This window comes from Leuresthes tenuis, unplaced genomic scaffold (genome assembly GCF_036924035.1).
Source record: "Leuresthes tenuis unplaced genomic scaffold, fLeuTen1.0.hap1 SCAF_4, whole genome shotgun sequence".
Taxonomy (NCBI): domain Eukaryota; kingdom Metazoa; phylum Chordata; class Actinopteri; order Atheriniformes; family Atherinopsidae; genus Leuresthes; species Leuresthes tenuis.
In genome coordinates, this window is record NW_027325358.1 from 12,145,223 (window position 1) to 12,169,322 (window position 24,100).

At 38.8% G+C, this 24,100-nt stretch overlaps 1 protein-coding gene across 10 annotated transcripts in view; it reads left to right on the forward strand.

Moving 5' to 3' along the window:
- cacna1ab (calcium channel, voltage-dependent, P/Q type, alpha 1A subunit, b) overlaps positions 1-24,100 on the forward strand; it is a 133,058-nt gene that overhangs the window by 72,755 nt on the left and 36,203 nt on the right. For all 10 annotated transcript variants that reach the window (XM_072384611.1, XM_072384603.1, XM_072384605.1 and 7 more), the window contains exons 20-34: positions 1,916-2,526; positions 2,972-3,279; positions 3,876-4,008; positions 4,160-4,289; positions 5,199-5,258; positions 5,987-6,093; positions 15,101-15,200; positions 15,499-15,659; positions 16,148-16,285; positions 16,543-16,744; positions 16,855-17,019; positions 17,683-17,793; positions 18,153-18,236; positions 22,367-22,483; positions 22,577-22,642. In XM_072384611.1, the coding sequence (XP_072240712.1) occupies positions 1,916-2,526; positions 2,972-3,279; positions 3,876-4,008; positions 4,160-4,289; positions 5,199-5,258; positions 5,987-6,093; positions 15,101-15,200; positions 15,499-15,659; positions 16,148-16,285; positions 16,543-16,744; positions 16,855-17,019; positions 17,683-17,793; positions 18,153-18,236; positions 22,367-22,483; positions 22,577-22,642 (2,493 nt within the window). The remainder of the gene's footprint in view (positions 1-1,915; positions 2,527-2,971; positions 3,280-3,875; positions 4,009-4,159; positions 4,290-5,198; positions 5,259-5,986; positions 6,094-15,100; positions 15,201-15,498; positions 15,660-16,147; positions 16,286-16,542; positions 16,745-16,854; positions 17,020-17,682; positions 17,794-18,152; positions 18,237-22,366; positions 22,484-22,576; positions 22,643-24,100) is intronic.

Genomic DNA, 24,100 nt, shown 5'->3' on the forward strand with positions numbered 1-24,100 from the left:
AGCTCTAAGGTAAAAATGGGTGTCACTGTATATATAGTAAAGCTTATTAACTATCATTATGATCCCAAAAACCACATGTCCATTTAATCACTTCTATGGTAAGTAGGACCAAAGGTGTTTAACCTTAGCTGGAAATCTTGCTGTTTACCTTGAGTTGCTTAACTTCTCATGCTGTTGTAGTGACATAGAGGCATATTTTTCTGGGTCTCACAGTGATGAAACAGGCTTGAACATTCCAGCTGATAATGTCAGTTGAACAAGACTTTTCATCCAGATACTAAATGGCTCTCTAATTACATTTTGGCCCATCTGCAATGTATATGCAGTATGTGACATCCACTGGAAACACTGGACTAACACAAGGGCCTGACCTGCTTTTCAAACACTGTGTATTTTGGGTCATGTTGTACTCCACAGATGTTTTAATTCCAGGGTGTAATATCCCTTTCAGCCTGTGAAAAAGTGTAACCATTGCACAGCTATATGGGACGGCTTGAAGCTGCGTGCTTGGGAGCAATGCTTTATTAAAGTGGGCCATGCCGAAAAATCCAGAGCTGTACTCAAAGTAGGCAGCCAACTAAAAACTGGAGCAGGGTTAAAAAAAAAATAAAAATCTTGTGAAAGATGATCAGGAGTCAAATGGATATAGTTCAGCAAACTATTTGTTCGCTGCTGCAGCTACTTTGGCATTTCATGGCTCTGGAAAAAACATGAACAGCTAGTAAACTGTTCATGTGAAGCCAAAAATTCTTGACTATTTGCTGAACTGTGTATATCTGTGGCTTGAGGAGGGGAACCAGATGGGAGATTGAGCAAATTCTGTAAATTATGGGTTTGGTTTAAATATATATTTTCTCCTTCTTAGAGTGAAGGGGAAAATATAAAAGTTGGATAAAATGCTAAATATCTGCTGAACAGGCAAAATATGATTTGTTCCTTCTGTGCTAATGTAGTAATATGGTGCTGCAATACGGCAGAAGGGAGAGGAGAGCCAGTGGCTTTCACACTAAGTGTTACACACTGGAATTTTAAGGATGAATTACATTCAAATAGAGCTAAAGCTGGCTTGTGTTGTATCTGCTTTGTCAGCTTTGATGCAGACAGCTACAGGCGATTTCATATGCAATCTTCCAGAACTATAAACGTTTCTATGTCCAGTATTAAAGTATTCTTGCTTTTTAATGCTGTGCTCACATAGGCAACCAACTCAGTTGTTGATGTTCATATACTTGCTGATGTTGTACACTTGAATTCACCACAGGACACACCAGCGATCTCAGACTTTGTAGCACTTCCAGATGTACAGAATGTAATCAATGCACATATAAACAGGAAAGAATTGTAGTGTCAGGCTAATGTTAAGATTATGGCAGAAAAAACCCTAGCTGTAGTATTGAAGATAGTTTTCAAGGCCCCTAATTTTGGGCATCGGATATCCGGTCACATGTAGACCTCTACCCATCACCTCCCTACTACATTTTGCATATATGCAGTATGTATCTCTGAGGATGTGCAAATCTGATACTGCAAACAACTGCATGACATGTGAGGCAGCCTTCAGCTGTTTAAGAACTTCGAAAAAGTTAAGATAAAGATATCCTAAAAGCTATTATCAGGTCAAATAGTTTATTCAAAACACAAATTAACATGGTACATTTATCCTTTTTATGTTTGGTTTTGTTTTGTGTCCACTTTTATCTGGCAACCTTCTGAGATTTCTGCTCCTACCTAAGTACAATGGAGATTAATGTATTTTAGAGAAAAAAAATTAAGAGCAGCATCTGCCAAGAAAGATTTTTAGGAGCAAATATCTAAATCTGTTTTGATATAATTATTATGGATGAGTAAGAAACCTTTTAAAATGTATCTGACACAACCCACGCATCTCAACTGCTACGTTATCAACCTGACTCAGGTGTCCTACCCACGGAAAGGGCGTGGGGATATGAAGACCCACTTGGATAGGCCACTGGTTGTAAACCCACAGGACAACCGCAACAACAATACCAACAAGACTCAACCTGGTGAGATGCCTCTGGACCAGCAGTATCAGCGGCAGGACATTGATCACTGCCGACGTGCCGTTCACTACTATCATCGCCATCATCATCAAAAAGCCACTGGGCCAGACGGTGGAGAGACATGCCAGCTAATGAAGACCAACATGGAGCATGGCTTCAGCTGCACGTCTTTGGGCAATGTGGAGGGAAGTGTGGAGGGCCAGCAGGGTGAGGAGAGGCACAGCCATCGGAGCCATCGGAGTCATCGGAGCCATCGGCACAGGAACAGGGAAGGTAGGGAGGCTCGCAGCATTTCCCCCCATTATAGCGAGGCTGGAGAGGGGAACAATGAGCACAGGAGCTCTAGGCAGCACCGCAGGGCAGCCAGGGAAGGGGAGGAGGGCAGAAGACATCGATCTAAGAGGACAGAGGGAGAGGGTGAGAAAGGCGAGGAAGAGGAAGGGCGGAAGGCAAGACGGCATTGCCACGGCAACCAAGAAAGGAGCAGAGGTCATCGCACCAGAAAGTGAGTATAGAATGGGTCTATTTCCTTCGTGCATGACTCTCAGATTGCATTTTGGCAAGCAGTAATATTTGTTTAACCTGACACCCTTGGCCATTAACTTTTTTAATACAGTGACCACTGAGTTCCTGCTTAGTTTTTCAGTTAAAGCTGGAGGCAACTTCACTTGCACCTGTTGATTTGAATCATGTGTTCATTAAATTCCTTCAATGACTTGTGTGAAGACAAGTCATTGATAATGATTGAAACTTTGCCATTCTTGACTTGAAATCCTCAAGAGAGAAAAAGAATTAGAAAAAAATGAATAGGTAAATAATGACATCTACCTTCCATCAACTTTCCTTGTGCCTGATTTGACTTTTTCTTCTTCTCCTCTGCCCTGATTTCCTTTCTTTCATTATTTCTTTCTTTCCTTACCTTGTCCGTCACAATTTCTTTCTTCCCTTAGGGAGCACCACAGCACGGGCCCCAGCCTTTCCACCACACGACCTATACAGCAGTATAATGAGGACTTAGACAACTTCCGTAACAACAGCAAGCTGGCCAATGCCCATGAGCACCCTTATGCCCTCCCACCTGATCATCCTGATCATCCTGACCACGTCAACAACCTACTGAACTGTCATGACGCGGACACCCATACCCTGCTTCACAGCATGGACAGCCTAATCCTGACTAGCATGGCCAAACCCAACTACACAGCCATAGACATGCCCCCCGTCTACCCGTACCCCTCCACCAATGCCATTTTACAAGGTGAGCATCATAGGTGTAGCTATGTGCTAAGAACTATGGCTATAAATGTAGAAATTTTGTTACCAGTGATGATTGATAGGCATTTTCTAGTTTCTGTTTCTAAATGCATACAACAGTAAAGTCCTGAAGACCTTGTTTGGGGGAAGCTTACACAGGATACTACAATTTATATTTTTAGTCTCTTGTGTTTTCGTTAGACACCCTTGTCTGGCAAATGCCCATGCCTCGCAAACTTCAGTGTCAAAGTTTGTAATGAAGGCTTTACACTGAAAAAATACTGTTTTCAAAATAAGCGTAGCTTTGTTGCCGGTGTCATATGAGTTATTGTTCTTTTCACAAAGTTATTTTTAAGGTTTAATAGACATTATACAACTGAATAAAGTTCTTCATGAGGAGAAAATTATTTTGGCTCGTGAAATTGGTGGCATGTCAGTTTAGAAAATATTGCTCTTCTGTGTGCTACTTTGTACCAGTATTATTAAGATTTATTAATTTCCATTCCTTGAAACAATGCTCGTGGACACAATTCATGTGATTTCTGGGGTGAAGCTGACCTCTTTCTGTCTTTCTCTTGCTTTCTTCCCTGTTTTGCTCAGTCAACAAGAACGCGAACACCGACCAGAAGAAGAGTGAGGAGAAGAAGGAGGAGGAGGATGAGGGTGGGGATGAAGACGGCCCCAAACCCATGCCTCCTTACAGTTCTTGCTTCATATTATCTACCACCAACCCGTAAGTACATATGCTATGTGTCTGCAAAATCTGGCCCAAATAGAAACATTCTTGATTATGTGAGTTTTTCTGCTCAGGCAAAGAAATGTTTAATGTGGTTTGTGTGCTTTTTTTGTGTCAACATGTGCATGCATCTGTGTGTTTGCACCAGGTTTCGGAGGTGCTGTCACTACATCCTGACTTTGAAGTATTTTGAGTTCAGCATCTTGTCTGTCATCGCTATGAGCAGCATCGCCCTCGCTGCAGAGGACCCCGTCAAGCCTAACTCACCACAAAACAATGTGAGACCTTATTGTGTGTCTGGTCGGGTCTTTTTCTTAATGCCTATCAATGTCTTTGCATCCACATCATATTGTATCTAAAACGTCTTCCAAGAGTATGAAGATGAGAAAAATCCTCCAAAGTCAGAGGTTTTATACTAATTTTAAAAGGTTCAGAGACTGACTCAGAAGTAGGCTTTGGTCTTGAAGTACAGTTGTTAGATTATCATATTGGTGGAGGGATGAAGAAGTTTATATTTTCACTGTTGATAATGACGGCAGTGATAATAATGAAGATTTATGCCAGGGCTTGAAAAGATTCCATTGTAGTTATACACCATCAACACTGAAAATGCTGTGAATATCATCCTTGCAATAAGGATTACTAGCTGTAGCTGTTGATTGTATATTATATGTTACAGTATGCATTATATTGCATTTACACAACATTTATGTTACTTGCTGGATGGTATTTGGAATCCATCTGTTTTCGCTCTAATTCTCGGAAAAAATACGTTGTTCTAATCAGTTTTAATACAACTAAGCAGCGTGAAGCATCCACCATTTATCCATGGTGGCCACCACCATTCATACTGCCTGATTGGACGTTTCCTTATTTATTTCAAACCAGCTACAAACACTCACAATAAAAATAATGGGTAGGAGAACATTTAAAGAAAACCTTGTGAATAACATAAACTAGTCACACTTTGATGTGAAAGATACATTATGAAAAGAGAAAATAAAAGTAAGACTGAGATTTAGAAGTAGGATTAGTCTGGTTGTCTCAATTGTTTGTCTCTTTCTCTGTCTTTGCTTGACTCTCCAGCTCTGTTTCTTGTCTTTTTTAAACAGATTTATCTTTCTGGTTCTGTCGCTCTATCTTCCTAATATGATAATTATTCCTCATGGTGTTGTGTTGCTCTGCAGGTGCTGCGTTATTTTGACTACGTTTTCACAGGCGTCTTCACATTTGAAATGTTGATCAAGGTAACAAAGTATCACTGTGCAAATGTGGATGTGAATGTTTGTAGTTACCATATTTCTTTGCCTTTGTTTTTGCTCATTTGTAAAGAAAATGTATTTGTTTTTGTGAAAATTTTTTTGTACAATAATATGAGGAATCTTAGGGTGTGAAGTCTATTTGTTTTGTGTGTCTAGGCCCTCGTAATTGGACTGCCTTGCGTATGAGAGTGAAGAGGGAGAGTACACTGATTAACCACTACATTAAAAACTCATGTCTTATATTGAGTAGGTCCTCCTCAGGAGATCTGACCTGTCAGGAAGTCAGCAATAGATCCTTTGGGCCTTGTGGGGTGTACTGTTCGTGGATTAAGCTTGCTTCCCTCAGATGCCATCAGATCCTATCAGTTTGGTATCCAGGAAAGTTTGGGTGAACACCTCAGACTCTGTTGTAGTCTATGAGGCCTTTATAAACAGTTTCTGTGAGGCACACTGCTGCCCTGTTGGATGAGGTTGCTATTGCAGTGTGAGATGTGTGACAAGTCTTCAAAAATGTTTAGATTGGCTGCAAGCATTAAAGTAATATCCATGTGAGTACCAGGATGCATGTTATCCCAGCATAATATTGGAGCATTGTAAGATGACTAGTGTTACTCACTGTGCCAGTCAGTGTTTCTAATGTTGTGGCTGATCAGTGTATATTTGTGCATTGCCGGTATGTTTGTGCTGTACTGAGCCTGGTCCATGTCTTCCAGATGGTGGTGCTTGGCTTGTTTCTTCACGAAGGATCCTACTTCCGCGATTTGTGGAACATTCTGGACTTTATAGTGGTTAGTGGTGCTCTGGTGGCCTTCGCCTTCACGTAAGTCCCCCTCCACCCTCCTCTTCATCGTCTTCACCACCTACACACAAATATTCTTCCATCCACAGAAAGACCCTCCTCCCTCAGCCTTGTACAAGCACTATGCTAAGCAAAGCTGATCTTTCGCCTCTCGTCTTATCCTCTAGTACTCAGAAATCATCACCTCTGCTGTTTACTTTTTTCTTACTCACACTCTTTGTTATTTTTACCTCCTCAATATCTACACACTTCTTCCTCTCTTCTCCTATTGTTTTCCTGTTTCTATTCTTCTGCTTTAATCTTGCCTTGTTCTCTTCTCTGTTTACTCTATGTTTCACTCATTTCTGTTGTTTTTAAACCCCTTTTTCCTTGATTGTGGTCAATATTTATTTTCTCTTCTTTACTCTGCAATGTATGCTCTCTCCATCTAAATCTCTGTTTCCTCATTAGTCACCATCACATTGGTATTGTATCAGTGGGTCTTTCTTTACGTTTCATTGCCACCTTCATCTCAATAATCACCACTGAACCTTACTAAAACGTGTCCCTTACAATCCTCATCTGATTCTCCCCATATTTTACCTACACTCTAAAAATAAAAGGGGCCTCATGATATTGGCTTTTTCTTGATAATGCTTTAAGGACTCTCAAGTTACCCTGGAGTTCTCGATTGAAGTGATTATTTCCGCAGAAGTTTACTCTATTGAATAGTGATTCTCATGTGAGGAACCCCTAATGCTACAAGTCATTAGATTTTAGAGTGTAAAAAACACTGTAAACAACGACTATCCACAACATCATTCCCCTTTAACTGTCTGATAAACTAATAAACTTTAGATCACCACCTGCTCCTTACCAACATTTTTTCCTTCCAATCTCCCTTGCTCCTGTTCCCTTTTTTCCCTTTATTTTCCCAATCATGCCACACTGATCTTTCCACCAACCAGGCCGTGAGTCATCCCTTCCTCTTTTCTTGCATCTAAATCCCTGACTTTGATCTTTCAAATCCTTGCTTATCAACACACCTCCCCGATCCTGTACAGCCTTAGTCTTAAAGATACCTTCTTCTCTAATTAGATTCCTTTCCGTTCCCTCTCTCATATGAACACCTCCTTTTTTGTATCCCTGTTTTCCCAATTGCACTTATTATTCCTAACATACAGCAAAAATAACAAATAAATAAATAAGCATGTATTAAGTTGCTTTATGTGTTCATTGAAGCATTGATGCACATCCGTTTCCCTTGTCTCATCCAGTGGTTGTTAAACAATATGCAAGCAGTGGGTGAGACAGAAATCACATAAAACAACCGGATTCATTATGCGGCAAATAAGTGTTTCTGTTCGAAATATAATTACGATCTATGTTAATATCTTTAATATATTTTAGCCTATTACAGTTGTATAAATGTAGTGTACTTTGCCTTGTAAAGGGCCGTATGCAACAAAACAATCTGTTCTTTAGGAACTGGTGGAAAATTGCTGCACATGGGTTACAATACACTTGTACAGTTCTTCACACTACAATTAAAGGTCCTCTCAGTAACATCGTTCTGGATCAAGTAATGCTGCAGTGCAAAAGACATTTAGCTATATTCATATAAATGTCTGCTTATATTTCCACCTGCTTTGAAATCGTAGAGAAGGTACATTTGGCAGTGAAACTGCAATCTGTGTTTGAAACAATTACCTGGTAAATTATTTTGAAAACTCCTGTGGTGTGCTATTTGCTTCTGCATATTTACACGTCCCATACGAACAGAAGCTGCCCCCTTCTGAAATGTCAGGTCTACTCTGCTTGGTCAGATCCACCAGCCTGAGCAGCCAGGGCCCACAACCATTCCACTTCAGCTCTAATAAATTTCAAAATACAAAAGAGTATTTAATGCACGTAAGAAACTATAAAACGTTTATATATATAGCCGACACATTGCACAAGCATACAAAAAAAAAACAACAGAGATTTTGATGTCATAAGTACTTAAAGAAACTACCAGAACAAATCTGTTAGCACCCACCATACCATAATATAAATTCATGAAATTTCTCTCCTTGTAGGTAGCATCATGAAGAAAATTAAAAGGTTTAATAGAAGTGAGGAGCTTTTTTTAGGAAACATAGGACATTTTACAGAGCTGCTCCTTCTACATCAGATAATTTTGTGTTCTTGCTTTGAATACACATGCTGTATGTTAGGAACAGGTGCCCGGTGCTCCTTTGCCATTATTCCCATAAACCACAACCCTCGTCCTTACTCAAAGTGATCCCTGGAGTCTTTTATTAATTCTCCTGGTTCCAAGTTCCATCAAACACACCTTTCAACCTCACAAAGAGCCATTAAATCCAACATCCTGTCTTCTACCTAATCACACTTCTGCCTCCTCATTCTTCTCCATCCTCCTTGCTGGAGGTTCCAATCGATCAGTTCGTGTGGGTGAGGGCACCTCAGACACCTTTAACCCTTTAAGTGCCCAGGCTACCCATATGTCAACAGAGAGGAAAACCAACAGGACACCCCCCCCCCCCCCTCCCCTCTCTTTTACCTGCACACACTCAAACACAAATACTCACATTCATCAGCCGCTCTGACCATGTTAACGAACCTGGAGACACAGGTATTTAACTCTCTTTCCTTTGCACGACCTGGAAAAGTACACAGGAGGGAAAGAGGCAGGCATGCAGGGGCAGGGTGTTGTTTGTTGGATGATTTGTTATTTTCTATGATAGATCCACATGAGATAAACTGGCTGTTTTTTTAAAGGAAGAAGGTTGAGCTTGTTTGTGCATCCTCCTCAGCACTTTGGCCTGTTTTTTGCCTTTGTGGCTGCATGATCCTGAGCACAACCTATGATACAGTAGATAGCAAGATTCAGCTATATTCAGACCTAGTTTATACTTTATAGAGCAATGGCAATGTATCCAAAGACTGTTTTTCCTGTCAGGGAGTGCTCATGCGACATGATGGAAACTGCAACGCATGACCATGAAAATATATAAGCTGTAACCTTGCAAATTTTGTAAAATGTAGTCTTAGCCATGCACTTTTAACACTTAACTCAATTAGGTATTTCAGCTTTTGTGATACCGCAGCAGAAAAATAAAAAATCTAAACTGGGAGGGAAGTAGAAAAGTATGATAACTGCTTAAAACATTGTGCAGGAGCAGTCTTGAACTAGCAATCTTTTGCATGATGGTGCTGAGAGATTCACTAAGGTCCGAGACCTCCCACCATCCTATCCTGTCTCTGTATAAGGATTTATGCTCAGCTCACTGCTAGCGAAATGTGAAAAGTGTATGTCATCACAGAAGAACACATATAGATAAGATAAGATAAGAAGCCGACCTGCTGAGAAATTTAAATTTAAGCTAGCTTTAACTGTGTGTGCAACAGAGTAAAGAAACTAGAGTACTGCATGACTTTTTAGCCTTTGCGGTGAAAATGGCATAGCAAGAGACTTAAACTGTTTGTCAGCGTCAACAATTTTGTTTTATTTATCAGACAACTTGCTTATTGCTAAAATCAGCAAGCTATATGTCCTAAATCAGTCACACATGAGTGATAAGTGACTGATGACTAATGACTGATGAGTGATCAGTAATAATGGTTGTTAGCTCACAGGATAAAGAATAAAATCAATTAAATCAAGAAATAAATGTGTTAGAGAAGGTGCACATACAAGGGCTGGACAGGAAACAGTGGTACTTATACGAATATGAAGTAACGTACACTGACCTTTTCTTACGTGTATCGAACATCCAGTTCACAGGTTGAATTAATACACATTAATTCATTTACACATTTTGGTAAAATGTTTATATAACTTTATATGTGAATCAGAGTCATTTTTGTTTTACATACTAACACCAGCACCAATGATAGATTTTCATAAAAAATATTGATGATCCTGGACTGATTATGATCTTGAATACAGGAGTATGCAAAGAGTCAATACTCGAATGAAGTGCTGTTTTGATAAGAATCAGAAGCAGCATGATGGAACTTATCAGTCTACAATGCCATCTGGCTGATAGATTTGATACAGCAACCTGAAAATCACTCCACTGCAGCACCCTCTTCAGTATGACTCGCTGTTGAAAATATGATTCCTCCTCCCCTCCTTCACTGGTCCTTTTCCTATCCGCTCTCAACTTCTTAATGGCCTTTCGTCTCTTGCCCTCTCACTTCTTTTGTCACCCTTACCGTTCCCTTTTGAAATGCTCGAACACCATTGCTATTACCTGTCCCCTATCTCCACCTCTTCTTCCCAACTTTTCTCCCTCCTCACAGTCTCCTCTTTTGCTTCTCTGCTCCCATCGTATGCCATGGGGCTGAGCTATTATACAGTTTTGCTTAAGGGGGCAAAAGCTTTACACACGTGTGAAATTTCACTCTGACGCATGAAAATTTTTAAAACCAGGTACATCACAGAAGCATTGTACGGAGGATTTTTAGCATGGTAGCAGTACAATAGCTTCATATTTGTATGGGTTTAAAAACATAACAAATAAGCTTCTGGCACTCTTCATTTTCTAAACAAAAGCTGAGTGTTACAGTGTCATGACTTAGAACTGCATGTAGTGACAGTACTCTACTAGAATGCATTTTCCTTCTACTGACGGTGTGTGTGTATGGGAAAATACACACAAATCCTGGTTTCTTGAGTCTCCACTCATGATTTGTGTCCTGAATGTATGCCTGTGCGCTCTTCACATTTCAAGAAAACCTGGAACCGGCCCCTTGTAAAGATTTGATGCTCCCCCCACCCCACGCAGATGTGCATGCAAAAGAACTTTGATAAAATCCCACTAAATAATTACAGAGCTAATGAGGACAATTAGTGCTGTTGGCCTGGTCTAATTGATTGTTATTGTATGATAAGATAAGAATCAGTGTAAATGGATGCAGCTATTGAGTTTACAGTTCCAACTGTGAAGGTAATTCTTCATAGAGCTGGCCAGGTGGAGCCACAATTGAGAGGAGAGTTTCCACTTAGAGTTACAATATGGGCCAAAATAATAGGAGTGATGTTGTTATACTGTAGATCTTTGAGACTAAAGCAGTTCTGAACAGATAAAAGGTACACAATTAAATGTTATAATGCATTTAGACAGAATCAATGCTATTTAAAATAGACATAAATCATACCAGTTTACAATGATAATAAGAAAATAATAATTATATTATATCAGAAGGATCTCCAATCCAAGTGGAAAGATGTGTGTAGGAGTTCAAAGCAGTGATAAAAATGTCAGATTCGCCTGTTTCCAGATCAAATTAATAAAAGGTGAAACAAGAGTTCAAACATTGCTCCGAGCAATGGGATTTATTTGTCTTGACAAAGGTGAATTTGGACATAATATTTTACTCAACACAGATCTTAAAACACATTTACTTAAACTGGAATTTTGAATTGATTAACTCTTTTAACTGATCATTATGATAACATGTCTGCAGGTCAGATGAAAAGAGGCCACTGATCACATAGATGCAATTTTATTGCTGTGGATTTAAAAGCTTGAGGTTCATTCATATGAGTATATTTTGATAATAACTGAGGTTTATGAAGAGAACCATGTCTACGCACAGCTATAAATCTGGCAAAAAGTATGTGTATGTGCATTTTAACTTTTGTGCATGTACACAGTTTTAGTAAAAAACTAACAGAATTTTATGCACCTGGCCCCAAATCTTATAAACCCACTAAAAGCTTAGTCAAAAGGAAGAAAGTGTTCCTGTAGTCATAATTCTTCATTTATTGATGTAACAGGATGTAAACTAATTATTAAACCCTATATACTCTTTAGGTGTTATAATGTTAGATTATAGGGAAGTTTTATGATGCTACAAAATAAAACGATGTAACACCCACCATGTAAAGTACGAATCTAACAGATATGTAATCATGCCATTTAGGTGTATGAAAACATGAGATGGGTGTTGAAGGCAGAGGTGGAATGAGAAAGGGTGATGTTGGTGTGTGTGGGGAGGGTATATTAATAGATGGGGGGGGGTATATTTCTAATCAGGTATGCCCATCCTGCTGTCCTTCCTTCTTTGTCTGTCTCTCATGTAGATGATTTTTTTCCTTGTTTCTACCAAACCTCCCTCTCTCTTGTCTTGTGTCTGTCTTTGTCCGTCTCTATCAATGTGAGTCTCTGTATTTGTGTGTCTTTCCATGTGTTTTTCCTTTCCTCCCCTTCCCTTTTCCTCCCCATCCTCTGTCTTTCTTTCTGTTGCTGTCACTGACTTTCGCTGTCTCCACCTTCGGTGAAACTCGACAGGAGCAGCACCCGGTAAAGTTTCTCCTCTGTCACTCTGTTCTTTTCTCTCCATTACCGGATCAAGTTGGCTTCTCTCTCTTTCTTTCTTTGTTCTTCTAATTGTTCGTATGCATTCCTGCCGTATCGTTGTCACTTGTTTTCTTCTCTACCACTGCACGCACATAACTAAAGAATTTTTTTTCAAAAACACACAATTTAATTCTAATTTATCTAATTGTTTATCTAATTGTCTAGTTAGAAGTTCAATGACACATTACTTTTTTTCACAATCAGCATGAAAGTGGTACCCCTCCCAAAGTCTGTCTCTGGATAATCGAGCACTCTTGTCACCTAACCCTTGTCCTTCATGGAGGTTTAGGCTCTGATCAACTTAAATTTGAACCCTATTTTGTAGAAGTCATGTTTTTATACAATAAAATGCTTCAACAAATGCATTTTGAAATGATCCAATTTTGAGCAAATTAGACTCGGTATTAACTGAATGGAGAGATTTTAATTTACTCTTACAATAAGTAAACAGCTGTTCCCTTTTTGATACAAAAGTCCACAAAGATCTTCCAATGTTCATTATTTCAAACGTTGAACAGTAGTAAAAACTACTTACTATGTAAAGATATAGCATTGCAGGCTAATGATGTTCTTACCAGAGCACACAGCCTCTCTTGCTCTGTGTGCCTTATATTCCCAGCTCAGTTTAAACTTCCCAGGCCAGCCACATATATGCAAACACATATGTGGGTTTGAAAATATACATATACGACTCTTTCAGAACCACTGTCACAACTTTTAGCTCACTGATTATTGCGTAACCACCTGCTCCATGTCCAACATTACTCAGGATATAGGACAAATCGAGACAACTGGTTGTCAAGTTAATAAATCTGAAAAAAAGGGGGGACTTTGTCATTATGGATGTGTTGCAATGTGATGCTGAGGCATAGACCCACATGTTTCCCTCTTCCCATGATGTGTACTGCACTGTGTAAATGAAAATGCAGTTATGCTTACGAAGATGCATGATGACTGAGACAGATGCACATTTGGCCATATTTTGGTACAACAATAATGAGAATATACAGGGATTTTAGGATTATCGGCAAAATATATAATGCTGTGCAATGCAGGAGCAGTTTAAGAAGTTTCTGCAAAAACCTAGTAGACTTTTATCCAAAGATAAAAACAGACAGATTTTAGGGGGGAGACATATTTTAGGGGGAGTACCGCTTTCATTTGCAATTCAAGGACCTTCCAATTATAGACAAACGACATTTTGTAAACCTGACAGGATTCCAGATCTGTTCACATGGCAAGGCTCAAAGAACTTTTGCCCTGTTCATTATGCTAGTGTGTGCGTGTGCACATGTAAAATCTTGTGAGTGTGTGTATGTTTAGGGATGCTGCCACTTCCTAACACCTTTGGCCTTGCTAGGCTTTACTCTAATACTCTAAAGCTGCTCTAATAGAGAGACCTCAGTCCTACTTAACTTCAAACAAGGAATGCCTATTGATTATTGATTGAGTTTCTCTTCTGCACGCACACAAAAAACCCACACGCAGACACGTAGAACTGCCAAGGCTCCAATTAAATCAGTCAGCACTAAATTGAATTGTCGTTCGAGTTGTGTCACAGGAACTGAGTTCATAGTTTGAGAGTAAGCCATGATGGATGACCTTTCCTCTGATCAGGCTTGGCAGGCTTCCAGATGCCTCCTACCTTTTTTTTTCCCCTCCAAAATAGCCCGTCTGCTTACATAAAGATCAAGTAAGCTATTTATTCCATTGACGCCACAATTTTTTTTCTCACTGATATTGGTATGTGAGAGAACAAATCATGAACAGAATGCTGAGTTATGGGCCTCGGGGAGAAAACTGATTATTATTTTTTTTTCCTTTTGCCCTTAAGTGATTTGCTCCAGTCGTTGTCATGGCTCATCCAATGTTGTAGTTTGTTTGCGTAATAACATGTGATGTTGTGTCCTATGAGCAACAACACGGGTACAAGTGTCTCGCATAGCCTCCGTTCCCTGCCCTTGTTTCCTTTGATTTACCTGGCGATCCTGACCAATGACGATCAAAAACGCGACATTTGAAATCTGAACTTTAATGAAAGGAAGCTATGTGAAACCCATAAAAATCAGTCCATCCAGTAACAAATTTAGGATTATATTAGAATAATCCTAGCCATGTTGTACTTGAAATTCAGGCTTCATGTTTTGATATCTAAACCGTCCATTTCTTCCAAAGAACTGAACAACATGTCACTGAAAAAGAAAGAAAGAGGTTTGGCTGGGCACTCTGCCGGGAGATGCCTGTTGTTATGCAAAGAGTGAATGTGTACTGTATGATGATGAAGATCATTACAAACGATGATGATGCTATTTCTTGATATCCATGAAACCAAATGGTCAGATAACAGCTGATGTTCTCTGCCACCGGTTTCATGTGTGACATAAATCAAAGTTTTTTTGTTTGTTTGTTTGTTTTCTCAACAAGAGACTGTAATCGCCTTGATTGTCTAGAAAAACGTATTGTATTTATTACTATCTCATTTAGATGGTTTGTGAAAATTATTTTCAAAAAAGAATTTACTTTGAGAACATATCCCTCTTTTTAACATACATGTACTGTATGGTTGATGAATGATAGCAAACGGCTTTGGTAAGAGCCCTGTGTAATTGTTGGATATCTTACTTTTCTGACTCTGTTTCTTCTATGACGCTGTGTTTGTCCACCTTTTCTAACTCTAGAGGGAACAGCAAAAGCAAAGACATCAGTACAATCAAATCCCTTCGTGTGCTGAGGGTGCTGCGTCCACTTAAGACCATTAAACGTCTACCCAAGTTAAAGGTAGAGCTCAGCTGTGGTGTGGGTTCATCTCATTTCAGGGGCTGCATGTGTAAGGTTTATCTCTCTAACAAAAGTCTTATCAGATAGACAAGACCTGTCTCACATCAAAGGCTTCAAGTTGTAGTATCTGACATTTAAGAAGATCTATTAAAAGAGAGCATATATTTATAAGTAGATTTTCATCAGCTTACAGTCATGAAAATGTGTTTCTACCATAGTCGAAATAAACCAATCAAACTTGTTTATCATTCTAACACATAAAGTGTACTCATGAATGTTCTCATTTTTTGCCCTGCAGGCCGTCTTTGACTGTGTGGTTAACTCACTGAAGAATGTATTGAATATCTTGATCGTCTACATGCTCTTCATGTTTATCTTCGCTGTGGTGGCCGTGCAGCTCTTCAAGGGCCGCTTCTTCTACTGCACTGATGAATCCAAAGAGTTTGAGCGGGACTGCAGGTCGGTTCAAAAATGCAGTTAGCGGTCTGTCCTTTTGGTGCACACAGGGCTCTTTTTTACCATAAAGCACTACAATCTCATAGTGTAAAATTACAACCAAAGCTGCAACACATATCATATCTGTCTCATCATTATCATTCTTGTCATGTGCTGTACTATAAATGCATCAGTGGAGCAATTTTGTAGTCAGTGGACCAGCTGACCAGCTAAATTTTAGTCAATTTTAGAATTTTAGTTATTTTAGTTATACAGGTGTTGACACCTTGAGTAAATTGCAGGATACTTCAATAGGAAGTGTTATACGGTGAGAAGTGGTCACTCAGAGAGAAAGCATGTCAAAAAAGTCAAATGTAAAGAAAAATATATATTACTGTGTTTAAGAGCTTTTCTGCATTTTCATTTTTAAATGTTTGTTACTAATATGTATCTTGTGCTTTTATAGTTTATAGTGGTTACTGTTTTTGATTGTTTTTTTTTTTCCTCTGCAGGGGCGAGTACTTAGTATATGATAGAGATGAGGTTAAAGCTGAGAAGCGGGAATGGAAGAAGTACGAGTTTCACTACGACAACGTGGCTTGGGCCTTGCTCACCCTCTTCACTGTCTCCACTGGAGAGGGGTGGCCACAGTGAGTGGATTGTTCACACACACAGACACAAACTCACACAGTGTTTTGAAATTGTTTGTTATCATCTAAAAGTGAATTTATTCAATATCAAAATAAATTGATTATATTGATCTAATTAACTCACCCATTTGACACAAATGGAATATTTTTTTCTCTTAACACAAAAAAGGAAGTCCTTTACGAATCAAGCATGGAATAGTTTTGAAATACAACATTTCCATCTAATGTTTTTTTCTCCTTCTTGTTTTGTCTTGCAGGGTGTTAAAGCACTCAGTGGACTCCACCTATGAGAATCAGGGCCCGAGCCCAGGTTACAGGATGGAAATGTCCATCTTTTACGTGGTGTACTTCGTTGTCTTCCCTTTCTTCTTTGTAAACATCTTTGTGGCTCTGATCATCATCACCTTCCAGGAACAGGGGGATAAGATGATGGAAGACTATAGTTTAGAAAAGAATGAAGTGAGGAGTCATTTATGTTCTTTTTTTGTCAAACTCTATGAATGCTTTTAAGCCAAAAGTGTTTGTGTAATGGTATTATTTCTCTCCTCTTCTTCCCTTCCCCCTTTCAGAGAGCCTGTATAGATTTTGCCATAAATGCAAAGCCCCTGACTCGCCACATGCCGAAGAACAAACTTAGCTTTCAGTATCGCATGTGGCATTTTGTGGTATCCCCGCCCTTTGAGTACAGCATCATGGCTCTGATTGCACTCAACACTATCGTCCTCATGATGAAGGTATAAATCACTCTATCAGTTTCTCTTCTCAGACTCTGTTTTAACCAAACAGTAACTATGTGTAGGTCTTCAAGCATGACATAATATTTTGTATTAAAGGATTCCATTTTAAATGCTTTCACAGAATAGAATTTATGTTTATATATGCAATATGTTATAGATGATATATGTTTGTGTGAACAGCAGCTCAATCGGTATATGATGCAGCTCTGAAAAATATCAAAGCAGCTTTAAATTTAAAAGGAACTGCAGGGTCTAACTTTAAAACCGGTAATCAGTGCATCAGCCCAACTTCTATTAGGAAAAAAAGATTATTCTGGCCTTTATACTAGTTGAGAGTTGTTGTTTTTTTTTCTAACTGAATGTGTTGAAGGGAATCAACTGATCAGTCTTTTGATTTTCAGTAGTGTTAAGATTATCTGATATTCCAAGATGTGAGTTTAATCTACTGTATTTTCATTCAATTTATTTCTCTGTTTATCTTGATGATCACCTGACATTAAATAGATACTCAAATAACAGCTCTTAGTTAATTATGTCTAAAGAGTAGCAATTTATGGAATTTATGGAATACCAAAATAGAAGTTTCCCGTCACAAGTTGTTGTATGTCGCAGGTCGTATGTATGTATTATCATGACTTATCTTTTTTTGTTCATTTGCAGTTCCATGGTGCATCCGATACATACGATAATGTCCTCAAGTACCTTAACATTGTGTTTACCACCTTCTTCTTCATGGAATCTGTCCTCAAGGTCGTTGCTTTTGGCCCTCTGGTAAGATTTTGGAAAAGAATAAATAAATGAAATATAAAACACACCCACGCACAAATCTTTTCTTTATCTAGGTTGACCCAGTCTTTAAGCACCGGCATTTCATCCTATTATTCATTTATGAAGCAGGTTATTTTAGTTGACAGATCCAGAGCATGTTCTTCCTGTCCCTGAGAAACCTTGAGCAAGCCCTTGTGCACAGCAGTCACGCTGTCAGCCTCCTTTTACACTCTCCATGGTTCCAGCAGCACCGATGGCAGAACTGTATTCCTCACTGCCCCTTGGCTTCAGCTCTGAAAGGATGTCACTGACTAAACTCTTTTGTCCTCTTATTGGACATCTTTCATTTGTGTCTCTTCCAGAATTACTTCAGAGATGCCTGGAACGTTTTTGATTTTGTCTCTGTCATTGGAAGCATTACTGACATATTAGTGACAGAAATTTGGGTAAGTGCTGCGGTTGGTTTGGGCCAAATTATATCTTTTGGTTGCAGGACAACACCAGTTGATGATTTGTCTGAACGAAAGGCAAAATCTGCCATGGTGCTAATATCAGAAATAGTCTTTTAATGAGTATTCACTTTATTATTCATGTATTTACCGTGATACAGTAATATATACAGTAAACCTTCTACTTCAAAACCATCAGGCAAGTTGCCAAAATGAATGCAGTTTGGACTCATTTTTACTTTAAACCAGTTAGCTGCCACCCAGAAAGTAATGTAATTTACACCCAAACACTTAAAGGGAGGCTGAAAGAAAACATTGAAGTATGTAGTGAAAGGCTGTGGTCAGTAGGTGAATCTTAGATGAGCTCACTTACAGCACACAAGAAAATCCATACAAGTGCAACCTGGCCCCCGTCCCTTTGGCGCGTTTCTCCTATGGTGCTTCAGCGGTTTTTACAATGTCTAATCTTTTTCCCTTGACCCTATAGCAGTGTTATCTTGTATTTGTAACATATTTGTAACATATTTTGCCCCCTGTTGGTGGTAGTGGTGGCATCATGGGACGCTTGCAGGCTTTGAGAGGCTTTGTGTATTTTTGACACATTCTACATTAAACATACATGGTTATAGTGAGCTTTCGAGATGTCTTAAGGTCGAGGAAGCTTGTCAAAAAGATTTTGCTGTTTAAATTAAAATTGAGTCTAAATTGCTTAATTCATTTGAACCCTTCACAGTTTTTGCCTCTACATTGCTGTAGTGTGTAAACAAACTCATGTTTATCTCACTGTAAACTGTGATCATTGTCATTGTTTGCATGTCTGTATTGAATTGTGTTTGTGTGATTTTAATATACTTGTGGATATAAAACTCAATATTTCTGGAATTCAGTAGCATCCTCAGCCTCTCTCTGCTGTCCACATCTTCTACATTTTTTTTTTACTTTATGCCACATAGCAATTTGGATTTTCCCACAAGGTTTCAATTACAAAACCTCTTTTTCTTGCACAATTTGTACTCCAAATAGACATTAATTGTCAAACACTACTTCTACTTTCAACAATCAACTGATTGTTTTAGACATTTGATTGAATTTTTTAATAAGTTTACATTCTGTAGCAGCTGGACTGTGCGTCTTTGCAGTAGCTTCCTCACTAAGGGAACACCAGCTGCTAGATTAGTTTAACTCAATTTATGAGTTTAGCTTTTGTAGCTCCCCTTTTACTTAATTTGCAAGAGTCTGATTATTGATTATTATAGCACCATGCTCTTATGTTGCAGTACATAAAGGGGGCCTGCAGTCAAACTTAGTTTAACCAGCTAAAAAAGTCCCACTTCTAAAATTATTCATAGCGTTTTCATCACTTTTGGACCCATTTCTAACAGGGAACGAAAGCTACTGCATCCATCCATGTTCTCTCCTAAGGCAGCAGGCTTATTTCATGTACATAGTTTGTCTCACAGTACACAGTGGTTGCTGGTCTATCACTGCTTTAGTTTGTTTGATGTTTAATTGTGTTACTAGAGAGCTGACCCATTGATTTGGATCCAAAGAAAAGTGTGGAAACGCAATTCATAGCAGTGGAAATGTTGTTACTGTTTTCATTTGATTTATTTGCTTTGTGCTCTTATTCTTGGTAAATTCTCCTTTTAACAGCTTCACTAGGTTTTATTAATATGTAAGAAACTTTAAAAAGTTTTTTGTGATTATTACAACATAGATAAAGTAGATTTTCTTACACTACGTACCTTACACTAACCCACTTCAATAAAACCAGACTATACCTTCAAGGAGCTAACAGTAAAGTAGCACAGGGTTAATTAATTTAGGATCTATATGTATCACAAGGATCTATATGTAAAATCATTTGGGTAGATATTTTCTTTTTTCTTTTTCATTGGATACATTTGATGGCTTTGTAATGGAGTTGGCATCTAAGAGAGGCTGAGCGCATTTTATTTCAAAGAAACTGTTGTTGTCTGCTGTTGTTTTTCACTGTCTTTCTAATGATGCTTATAATGATTCCGTCTTCCTCTTCTATCTCTTTACATGCTTTCTTTAAACCTCTCTACTTTGTTGGCGCCCTTCGCCCTCCTACTACCTCCTCCTCTGATTAAAAAAATAATAATCCATCCAATCAAAATGCACTATGAAATCCTTCATCGTGTTTTCCATCCGTGCTGCGCCATGACATGTGGTGGTGGTGCTGTGATGATGATGGTGATGATGAAAATGATGGTGATGGTGTGTGTTTCGCCCCATGCCCCTGCCCAATAAAACACACAACCAACCACCACCTCCTTCTCCCCAAAATATCTTTAACCCATTCACTATTTACTTAACAAAAACTAAAAAATAAAAACCTCTTCCCCATTCATCTTTCTACATCTACGCACATGTAGAATCTGGTTGGTTTGTAATTTATTTCTCAAAGCTTCCTGCTGCAACCTCATTGGCCATGTGACCCCCTGATTCATTTCTTTTCCCCCAGTCACTACTCCCTCGTGTCCAGTCTCAACCCTTGTCCCCAGTGCATGCGCTTTTTGGATGACGACCTTTGAATCTTTTTGTATTTGACGACATGGAGAGGTTAATTGTTAATGTTATATAAGTTATATCCATTGTCAGATCAGTGGTAAACTTGTTATATTGACTTCTTATTACAGTAGAGTTTTTCATATAATTGGAAACAATGTGATCAGTGCAAGAAAAGGAGATCCTTGAGGACATTGGTTGATTGACAGATTATGGATTTAAGACGGTTACAGTTTTCAGTAGTTTCCCTGCTACAAGACAAACTTACAGTAACACAAAGCTGGTTCCCATCATCTCAGAGATGACACAGGCATTGGCATGCAATAATTTGTATTATACTGACAGTATACTGACAATGCTGACCATGTAGGCTGCTCATGGTTTGGGCACTTCTCTTGATTTATTTGAAAATGGTAAAAGATAGATTCACACTCAATATAGTGATGGGAAATGTCACGTTTAACTTTGTGCCTCTTGACTCTTCACATAATTTAATCTATGAGGCAATTTTTTGCAATCCACTTGAATAAATGTCTGAGAAATTTACAACTTATAATTCCATCAACAACAGTATTAGGTTAGAAATATTTGAGTCATGTAAACTATAAGTGCTGAAAGTAACTCTAACCAATTGGTAGGTTTATATTTATTTTGTGGAAGAAAAAAAATCTGTTCTTTTAATGTTTTAATTTCTAAAATGCTCAGCCCCTGTCTGTCCGCCACTGGTCTGCATGTAGGCCGGTATGCTGCCATGCCATACCTGCACAGAGGCTGAATGCTAGTCCCTCCCTCTTCCTCTCCCACTTGTCCCCTCTCATGCTCTTCTTACGGCCTTGTCTGTCAACCACAGCCTGACCAGGGAGTTTGGCTGCTGTTATATTATTTCTCTGTGTGACACTGCAGAGGCTAAATGTATACAGAACTGACAAGGTTACTAACTGGGATTACAACCCATGATATCATTAATTTGGATTTTGTATTGGTTTGTTCGTATTTTGATTAATAAAGGTGTTATAAAAAGCACCCATTACTCCATCATTTCCAAACAAAATTTGAAAGTGCCATATTCAATGTCACAGGCAAGCACAAGCCATGCTCTTCATGCTATAAGTAAGTGTGTGTGTGTACTATATCTGTTTGTGTGTGTGCGTGTGTGCCTACATGTGTGTGGTTGATAGGCAAAGTCCTTTGTGCTCCATTTTGAGTGTGGCCTGCTTGCCCCCCAGCGATCAGTGCATTTGGTTATCTTAAAAAAGCGTTTTAATGTACCAGATTGGATGATGACGTTCAAAATTTTTTAAATATGATTTTCCATTTTTGCGTCTTTCTACTTTATTTTCTAAATTGCTTTTGTCATTCAAATTTTCCTCTGTCTTTCTCTCATTTATGATTATAAATGCTAAGAGTCATTATGTTTGTGGTCGAATTTGTTTTTTGGATTTTTTTGTAGTTTGTTTGTTTGTTTTGAATTAACTCTTATTTAGTTTTTTTGTTCTTCTTTTTCCCTTTTTTTCTAAAATTTTCAGTACTGTAGAGGAAGTTGGGGACATATTTTGTGTTGGCAAATCTGACTATATTCTCGCTTTGTCCCATAGGATAATATCATCAACTTGAGCTTCCTGAGGCTTTTTAGAGCTGCCCGCCTCATAAAGCTTTTGAGACAGGGAGAGACCATCCGCATCCTTCTGTGGACATTCGTCCAGTCTTTCAAGGTATTCCAGCATTAATAGAGTCAAACATAAAGTACATAGAATGTGAAAACTCTTAATGTTGCTGACAGAAATTTCCTGTCTCTGCTCTGGTAGGCGCTGCCATATGTCTGTCTGCTCATTGCCATGCTCTTCTTTATCTATGCCATCATTGGCATGCAGGTAGGTGCTGCTGAAATCATTTTTTTTTGTCCAGTTTTTCTAAAAATAGTCTTTTTTTTTTTTTTAAGTGCAATAACTGGGAAACACTTTGAGATAAAAACCTGAAACTGACATTTCAGTGATTTTCTTACTAGTTTCTTACTAGTTACTAGAGTTACAACTTGATCCATGAAATTTGATGATTTATTTATTCATCATTTCCAGTGGTTGGTGAAGTGGTAAGTCAAAAGTCTGTCAGTGTCAAAATGTACACATATTTGCATCCTAGATATTACATGTTTTGAGTTGTGTTCAGCAAAGGTACCAGTCAGAACACACTCATTCATGATGGCCAGGACAAATGTTCGCATGCCATCAGCCATCCACAGGGGTGCCCCAAGGCTTCTATTTGCAACATGTATCACTTAATTGGGTCCAATCGTCTGCTCTTATAGCCTCTTGAATCACTGATGTACAAACGATACCTGAATATACCTACCATTTCTGCCAGGTGAACCCACGCTCTCAGAATGAATCTCAACATGTCCACACTGACGAGGGAACGTCAGCTTCAACCAAATCTCTGACTTATTGATCAAAGAAATATCTACTGCTGTTCTCACCCCATCGGTCCATCCAATAACGCAGTATCAATATAAAAGTTGTCTTTTTGTCTTCCCAACTAAGAAGTCAGTTTCATGACTGATGACCACCTCTCTGACCACTTTGTGTCTCTCAATCATTTATCTTCCACTAAACAACAAGAAAAATGAGGATGGATCGGATTCAGTATGCCACCAAACTCTTGGTCCAGGCCTTGGTTATTTCTCATCTCAATTACTGCAATAGCCTTCCAGCATATACAGTGAAATCCCTGCAGATAGTCCAGAACATGACATCTGGTATTTTATCAGCCAAAAAAAACACCAGTCACTCCATTACTTATAGATCTCCACTGGCTACATATGGCTGCTCAAATCAAATCCAGGTCATTAATGCTTGCGTGGATAGTGGCTTCTGGGTCTGCAGTCAGCTCTTTTAACTATTAGAGGCTCCTTTTCAATCTTCTTTCCTCTTAGAAATGGCGTATGGAAGAGTGATGCTTCGCACATGACATCTTGGTCCGGAATATCTAATTTGTACTTCCATAAGGGTTGAACGAGCTACCAAGTCTTATCAGCACAGGAGCATCCCTCTTCATCCTCATTACTTCATAGAAACTCTAACATGCCGAACTTGCACTCAGATTGCATTGCTTTAACTCCTCTATTTGTTGAACTCTTTCCTTTAAAAAGATGATTACACTCGGGTTTCTTGCTGTCACAGCTCAAGCTGGTTAGTACTCAAATGGAAACTCACATGCAACAAGGGAATAAATAACTGAAGTGTTTTAATAAAATTTACTAAACAAGCAGAGGCCACTGTACAGGCAGGGACTCTTATAACAAAAAAAATAACATGAAACCAAATGGAGGACAG